General features: G+C 39.5%; 1 protein-coding gene across 1 annotated transcript in view; it reads left to right on the forward strand.

The window, feature by feature from the left end:
* Positions 1-8002, forward strand: part of LOC126190636 (ATPase WRNIP1-like) — a 91111-nt gene extending 83109 nt beyond the window's left edge. Inside the window, exons 8-9 of the mRNA XM_049931055.1 lie at positions 3689-3819; positions 7724-8002. Coding sequence (XP_049787012.1) covers positions 3689-3819; positions 7724-7821 — 229 coding nt within the window. The 3' untranslated portion in view covers positions 7822-8002. The remainder of the gene's footprint in view (positions 1-3688; positions 3820-7723) is intronic.
* Positions 8003-9032: the final 1030 nt, after the last annotated feature.

Here is a 9032-nt window from a genome sequence, read left to right on the forward strand (position 1 = left end):
AGGATCTGAAAGGATTAACTTAGATGAAAGGATATGCTGACAGCTCACCAAGCTTGTCCATATAAACCAGAAAGCACAGCAGAATTAAGATTATTACTGTGTAAAATTGCAGAATGAGTACAAAGAATTTCAGGTACCACAGTCACAAACAATGATTAAACAAGAAAGGCATAAAGAGAAGTCCAATATTTGAAAAGTTTTCATTGACTGGATAAATGTGCCTCATTACAGAGAAATTTTTTAAATAATGAAACTGAAGAATAGTAGAAAACAGGTAGTGTAGTACAATGTAAAATGTTTTGTGGGTTGACAAGGTTTTAATGGAAGTCGTTCTGTGGGAAAGCTGAATTGAGGAGAATAGAGAATTGTGACAAAACTGGGAGTAAGAATTGGGTGGGAGCAATGGAGAGTCATAAATCAGTTGATTAATTTTTCAATGAAATAAGTAGAAGAGACAAAGAATTATGGCTTCACTGAAGCCCAAAAATCTTATATTGCTTTTTCCACAAAGATGTGGGGCTGACAACAAAACGTTAAATACAAAGCAAAAAGTTTTTCATAAAGATACTGCATTTGTAACAACAAACTATGTTTAGTGTATGTAACAGTAAAGTACTATTTACCTTAACCAGCTAATATATGAAAATAAGACGTAAAAATTGTGTGTGCAGGTTGTGCCAAAACAGCAGGAACTATGAGATGTAGGAATGCCAGAACACACAGTAGGTGGCAGGAGAATACACATATAAAAGCTATTACAGTTTCCAACTTTCGGAGCCAGTGGCTGCTCCTTCTGGTAGAAAGGGGCCTGGAGGAAAAGGAATGATGATTAGGAAAATGGGTGGAGTGTGGGAAAGTCACCCATAACCGCAGGTCAGGGGAAACAGAACTGATAGGATAAGAAGGAAAGACTAAACTGCAGTCTTTTCTTCTCAACCCGTCCAGCGAGTCTCCCCTGACCTGGGGCTCTGGGTGACTTTTCCAAAACTATACCCCTTTTCATAAACCTCACCAGTCCTTTTCCGTCATTCCTCTTCCTTCCGCTTCATCCCTTCTGCCAGAAGTAGTAGCCACTGGCTCAGAAAGCTTGAAAATTGTAGTACCTTTTATAATGTGTTCTCCTGCTGTCACTTGGTTAGTAGGCTTTTATCTAGCCAATCATATTATATTTTCAAAAATTGATTATTTTCATTATAAAACACCGTAGGTATGTTAATATACAAAAATATAAACAGTACATGGTAATACATTCATACATTGATACATACAGATACGTGCGTATTATTGCTTTGTTTGGTCTGTGCATCTTATAATGAAACTGCTGAACAAGATATAGGTCAGATAGAATACTGGGCTCAGAGCAAGATTAAAAAAATGAAAAGAAATTAAGTGCACTTTCATCCACTGTATGCATAATGTATTTAGGAAATGATTATCTTAAAGGGGGGGGGGGGGGTGAAAGAGAGAGAGAGAGAGACGGTTTTTAGAATATAAACACAGGGGACTGGCAACGTGTTAAGGTCTTTGAAAATAGGTTTGGTGTCTTTTCATGATGAGGAAAAGTAAGAACATGCATTTTTAATATAGACTGTCTGACAAAAATAGTGAACCATCCAGATGAAATGGTTTGATGTCAGTGTAACTGTACATCTACAAACCATTAGCGTATGTAGATGACAGTTGTAATTCTCGGTAGGGTGGTCACCAAAGTGCAGTAGTACTGTTGTTCATGTTTAGTGTTATTACTAGGCCTGTTAAGAGTATACACAGTTCATCCCACAGAAAAGTGACTGATGTGAAATAAAATAAAAGTCATTGGTTGTTTGTAGTGTACATGCCTTTTTCATTCAAAATAGTCTCCTTGTGAATCAGTACACAACTGGAAGCACTGTAAAAATGTTAAAAACAATTCCATGTTTCATCACCCATTAAGATGCATGACAAGAAGTCTGGGTCTCCACTGGCAGATTGTTTCATGTCTTTGCAGTATTCCACTCTGCAATGTTTTTGATTGTCCATGAATGAGTGGCGCACAAAGCAACAACAGTTTTGCTTTTTGCCCAAATTTTCACTCGCAATGCAATGAACAGTTATTTTAGGTATTCCAGTGTGCTACTCAGTTAAACTGGTATGTGCACAATGATCATTTTGAAGAATTTCAGACACTTTTTGAACATTTTCTTCATCTCGAACTGTTGCTGATGCTCTTGGACATCAGTTGTCTTCAATGCTCTCTCTGCCTTTGCAAAATCTTGCCTACCACTTAAAAACATTTTCACTACTATAACACATTATATCATTTCAAAAGTTTCTGTGGCACTATTACCCACTTAGAAAAACTTAATGTTCGCACGTTGTTCCGTTGCCTTTTTCATGACCGAGGGTCAAAACATATTGTTACAGTTTTGTTTATTTTGAGCAGTCTCTGATGCCAGCGCTCTTCCTTTTAAAACGGCAGGTAGTCGAAACACGACGCTACTTAATTCCTGCATCAGATCACAGATAGCAGTAGTAGTTCCACAAATATAGAATCAGCTACATTTTCTGGGAGATGGACTGTGTATAACGGAATGTGAACACTGTCAAATGTTGAGTGGTCACTATAAAGGACACGGAGATGGAGATGGCGTGTACTCACGTGAAACAGCATTGTTAGCACCTGACATTGTTTGAAAGGATCCTCATTGTGGGTCTCTGTTTCGCCGGCTGGTCAAGATTTGTGGGGCATTCGGGTGTGACAGTGAGCCAATGATGTACTGCAGCACGGGAATGTGAGAACGGGCATACTCATTGTCAGTGTTCCAGTTGACCGCATCTGATCAACACAAGAAAGAAAGAGTGTATTGCGCACTAAGCTCATTGCAGCCCCTTCACATCTGCACCCACCATCCAAGAATAAATAATGGACTCCCTGCAACATTCTATGTCGTCCTGCATCATTAGTCAGATAGCAGCAGCAGGTAGACTAAAGTATTACTGTCCTGTGTGTAAGCTACTGTTAACACTACAGCACAAATGGCTATACACGGAATGATGCCGTGACCGAGAAGTATGAACTGCTAATCAATGATATCGTACAGTGTTCAGAGGCGAGTTCCAGTTCTGCATTACCCCGGAATACGATCTTCAGCGAGTATGGCAGTGACCTTGGAAGAGGTCCCTTTCTTCTAATGTCATGGAGAGGCACAGTGATGCTACTTCTGGTGTCATGATTTAGGGTGCCATCAGGTATGACTTTAGGTCACATCCGATAGTGATTAAAGGAACTCTGACTGCACAACAGTATGTCACCAACATCCTGTGTCCTCGTATGTTCCCTCTCATGTGACAGTATTGTGCTGCCATTTTTCGAGACAAGCTCGTCCATCATGGCGTGTGTGTCTGTGACCTCTGTGTGTGATGTTGAGGTACTCCCAAGGCCAAAGAGATCCCCAATCTGTCCCAATAGAACATGTTTGCAAACAGCTTATATATCAACTCTGTCCCAGTCTCTCTATCTAGGATGTCAAATACCAGGTACAACAGTTGTTAGTCAGCTTGCCACAGGAGAGGATGCAACAGCTTTGACACTCTCGCCAGCCAAATCAGTGCATGCGTGCAGGCCAAATGTTTTCTTAATGCATTACATTTGTAGTTTAGCTGTTGTTTGTAATTACAGTCTTTACATGAGAATTCTTATTTTCTGTAGGGCTCCAAAATCAGTGGAAGTATATCGTGCATTGGTTCGTGCAAAACAAGCAATTACAGATTACAAGGGTCCACAACCCAGTGTGCCTTTACACTTGCGAAATGCTCCTACTCGCCTAATGAAAGATCTGGGTAAGTACTGTCTTCCCAAACTAACTTTCAAAGTGGAGAATTAACCCAAAAGTGCAGTAGACAGTGATGTATGTATTTCGCATGAAAATGGAAATTGGTTGACAGTGAGGAGCATGAAATATATATAATTAATAATTACTTTAAGCTGTCATTAAACAGAAAGGTAAAACGTATAAATCAATTGTGCCATGGAGTTGTTCACTATCCTTTGTATAAAAGACAACCACTGCAGCATTCACGCTAGCACTTGTTATGACTTGGCACTCATGACCTTTCCCATATGATTGTTATACAGTCGTGCACTCCACTGGGCATTCACCTCCCACCATAGTCGAGAAAATTGTAATTTCTCTCGGATTAAAGCAGTACCATGCATGAAAGCATCTACCTTATATACTGTCATTAAATTTTGTTCATCACCTCAAAAAATAAAGTTATGGAAACAGTTTTTTGTGTGTTGTCGGGTACAGGTATACATTTCTGGTACACACTGAAATCCTCACTCTACAGTATCGCTGCATGCCTCTAGAAGAACCAAAATAAAATAAAATAGTGCACCCCATTTTCTTTTTGACTGCCCACCATACTGCAGTTACTGTATGGCATCCTATGTCTGCATTTGCATGTGGACGATTGTCATTTGCACACCGTCCCGCCCCCCCCCCCCCCCTGATGTTCCCTCCACCACCACCCCCCCTCCTGTTTCAACAAATCATCTTCAGTTACACAATACAAAAAACTACGTCTAATCTCAAAAAATAGTTTTATTAACAAGTGTTAATGAATCTCAGTAAGCAACAGTTAACAATCAGGAGAATAGAAAAAGGCAAATCACATAAAATAACATAAATTTTTTTTGTAAAACAATATTTAGATCACATCATTCCTCCGTACATAACAAAACTTCATGCACTCTCAGTTTAACCTACATTTTAAAAGAATACAGTCCTCACAAATAGACAAGATAATTAAACATGGTACTAAAAAATCATTAAATCAACTGAGGCCACTTATTATGAAAAAATATTCTCATTCAATTAAACAAATCACTTCTGAAATTTTACGGTTATGAAAACCCTTATCTGTCTCTAGTTCCTGATCTTACATTATATATCAAAATATTCAAGTTACTTCATTACAAATACAACCTAACTATGTAAGGGTAGTATAGACGTAACCTATACATCATCAGAAAAAAAGAGGGGGTGCTTTTGCTGACTGCAGCCTTTGTAATGCTGATCAGACACAAAACTTCATATATCACATAACAATAGTTAAAAACAAAATTTTTGCCAAGGCTCAGGGCCCAGAAAAATAAACAAACACTGAAAATTGCCCTCTGATTAGAGTGTACACACACACACACACACACACACACACACACACACACACACACACACACACACACACACACACACACACACACACACACACGCGCGCGCGCGGCAGGGAGGGATAGCAGGGTAAGGATGATGCTGTAATGCTGCCTGGGTTTGGTTGGAACAAGAGGTTATCTGCTGGGTGCAGCATCAGGAGAGCTGTGCTGAGGAGGGGGCTGGAGGGAAGTGGAGGAGGAAAGGACTGCAGATAGCTCCATTAGTACTGCTGTCCACATTTAACCTACTGACCACCACCAGCAGTAAATTCATTTTGACAGCTGTCACCCATTCCACACCAAGAAATCCCTTTCATACAGCCTTGGCACTCAAGTTTGAGACATCTACAGTGATAGCAGTTCCTCTCCAATTATGATGAGGGTCTCACTGAGGCCTTCACAGACAAAAATAACCCTCCCTTCCTCGACCAGAAACAGATCTCGACAAAGAAGTGACCCCCTCTCGTGACTCATTACTACACAGGACTTGAGGAACTGAATCAGTTTTTCTCCACCAATTTTGAATATTTCTCACCACGCCCAGAAATGACAAATATTTTCCCCATCCCTCCCACACTAGAATTCCATCGCTTACCCAAACTGTGCAATCTCCTTGTCTGTCTCTATTCCCCATCTGCTCTCAACCTCTTGCCCCATGACTCATATCCCTGAAGAAGACCCAGGTGCAAGACCTGTCCCATATTTTCTTCCACTACCGCCTACTCTACTCCTGCCACAGGCGTTTACCACCCCATCAATGGCGGGACCAACTTTGAAACAGCCATGTGGTCTACCAATTTAGCTGCAACCACTATGCTGGATTCTGTGTGGGCATGACTACTAACAAGCTGTCTGTCTGCATTAACTGGACTATCCAGTTGCCAGTCTTGCTGTGCAGCATGATGTGACTTCCATGACTGTTTCACAATCCATGACATCTGGATTCATCCCACCAACACCAGCTTTTCTGAATTGCACAGATCTGATCCCACCATCTGCCTCTAACCCCTTCCCTGCTCCTACTTCCAGCGTTATACACCTTCCACCCCTCCCCCCTGCCCTCAGATCATCTGCATAACTCTCTTCCTTTTCTTGCTTCTCTCCCACCACACCACCACCACCACCATCCTTCCCATGCTGCACCTAGCATCCCACCATCCTGTCAGTGTTGTACCTGCTACTGACAGCACTACAGTACCGTCTCCTCCCCCTTCCCAACCAACACTTCTTTTTTACCACCACTGTTCACTCCAGGCATGATCGCCACTCTCAGCAGTGGTACCACAGGACATGCCGACTACAGTGACTGTGTGTGTGTGTTTTACATAACAGGTCTCGTTCTTCTTGGCAATAAACCGCTGTGTGGAAACAAAAACAAAACAATTACTGGGGATTAGCTTGGGCTTTTTTAATTCCTATTTAGCCTTAAGGATACAAATTCCATCTCAGTTACAGTATTTCATGATAAGGCAAAGAGGATATCTATGTATAAGAAACGTCATCCACTCAAAGTGTGGTTTGAACACAGCATCGTTTTACTAAACAGGGTCCTATCGGATATGGTATGGCATTGCTTTCCTCCAACTTTCAAACTGACTGACTTAACCAGTTATAGGAAGACCTATATTTTAATGTTTACTTCAGACCGCAGTGCAACACAGCTTTTTTCACATAGACAGATCTGTCCAGAGGTGAAAGAAATGATAAATGATGGATAAAAATTGTATGACTGACTGAGGATTGAAGCTGAGAGCTTTGAATCCTTAGTCTGGCACTTCACCACGGAGCCTCCAAGTCACTCTCATATTGTGATAAAATCCGCACAGGGTCCAATCGAACTTACAAATGCTCCTCAAAAAAAGACAGGGGCAAAAATGTCATCTTACAACGTTGTTTTCATTAGGTCAGGAGAGAATTTCTCTGCTTGGCACGAAAATGGCATTGATAACAATGAACTTTCTTTCTGCTGTGTTGGTACATGTTTTGCAATAATGTAAGGAAACTGCCTGCTTGATATTTTAAACCATTTCATTTATATTTCTTTTAAAGTAGTCATCTTGTTTGTGTTTCAGTCAAATGAGTGAAATTCAGTACTGTTTTGTGTTTGTTCTTTGCTTGAAAAAGGAAGTTTTATTTCCAGCTAATATTCTTCCAACTATGGTGGGATGTGAGTCTTCTGCTTGATTTTCATCATTATGAAATGGGAGATTATTTTGATGAAAGATGTCTCAAAACTACAAAGACAGGCGGAAAAAATCGAGGAGGAAAAGGATATGGTACTATGTAATTGAGCCTTATGGGTATATAAAATAGACGACATAATTTGAGGGTAATTGTGAGGAGCAGAATTCTTAGACTATGTACTTTGAATTGTCACATTTGAGTAACATTGTTATGGAGTGTTTACACGAAATGCTCTTATTCTTCATTATGAACACAAGAAGAATTCAACAGAAGAATCTTTCAATCTTCCAAAGCACTTCAGTGTACATATATTGTGTTTTTTCTTTTTCTTTTTCTTTTTTTCAGGTTATGCGAAGGGCTACAATATGGCTCACAAGAGCATATCAGGGCTCCATTATATGCCGAAAGAAATGGAACATATAAATTTCTTCAATGATAAATGAAAGAAATAATGCTCCGGAGACTGCAGACAATAGTGCTCCCAGCTGTTGTGCAAGTTTAAGAGGATAGATTAAAGTGAAGTTAACCTTGTACAGAGAGATCCTTTATATTAGGAGAAGTTATTTTTGTAGCTGATAAGTAATGATGTACTGTATTACCAAAAATGTTATAATTAATATGCATGTTTTCTAATTCTCCTCCACCTTGTTTGTTTGTTTGTTTGTTTGTGTGTGTGTGTGTGTGTGTGTGTGTGTGTGTGTGTGTGTGTGTGTGTGTGTGTGGAGAGAGAGAGAGACCATAAATGTAAATGTTATTGATCCAGTGTCCCTCAAGAAGAATAAAGATTAAGGCTTAATATAATATTTAAAATCTGTTGTTTCATTTATCAATTTCAGTTGTTCCTAATGCACATTGAAAATTTGTGCAGTTCACTTATCCTTTCTTTGTTACTTCCAGTAATAATAAGTAGTGTTCAACTACTTTGCCACTCACAAGTCACAGTGATTCTACAATAAATTATTAACGCATTTAGAAATAAAGTGCTTCTTAAACTTCCAGTTTGAATGCCTTCAGGTATATGGTTACAAGGAAACTAAAGATTACTTGCAGATTCTAAATACAAAGATGTATTTCTGTAAAATAATATTTATTGAGACATATGCCAAAATTATCATCAGAGCTTACATCAGACTAACGATTTAGCTAATGCACAACAGTAGCAAGCTTTTATTATTCCTTGGGTTTGGTTACATAGATATTTTCACTGGCAGTCATTAACCACAGCCACAGCCACAGCCGTGGATATGAGAGAGCAAAATTCACAAAGATTGTACTGTTGTATGAGGCAAATAATGGATTATAGCTTTACTGTATGATTAAATGATGGTGTCCTCTTGGGTAAAATATTCCAGAGGTAAAATAGTCCCCCATTCGGATCTCCAGGTGGGGACTACTCAGGAGGACGTCGTTATCAGGATAAAGAAAAACTGGCGTTCAACGTATTGGAGCGTGGAATTTCAGATCCATTAATCGGGCAGGTAGGTTAGAAAATTTAAAAAGGGAAATGGATAGATTAAAGTTAGATATAGTGGAAATTAGTGAAGTTCAGTGGCAGGAGGAACAAAACTTTTGGTCAGGTGAATACAGGCTTATAAATACAAAATCAAATAGGGGTAATGCAGGAGTAGGTTTAATAATGAATAAAAAGATAGTA

This window comes from Schistocerca cancellata, chromosome 6 (assembly GCF_023864275.1).
Source record: "Schistocerca cancellata isolate TAMUIC-IGC-003103 chromosome 6, iqSchCanc2.1, whole genome shotgun sequence".
In the NCBI taxonomy this organism is placed as follows: domain Eukaryota; kingdom Metazoa; phylum Arthropoda; class Insecta; order Orthoptera; family Acrididae; genus Schistocerca; species Schistocerca cancellata.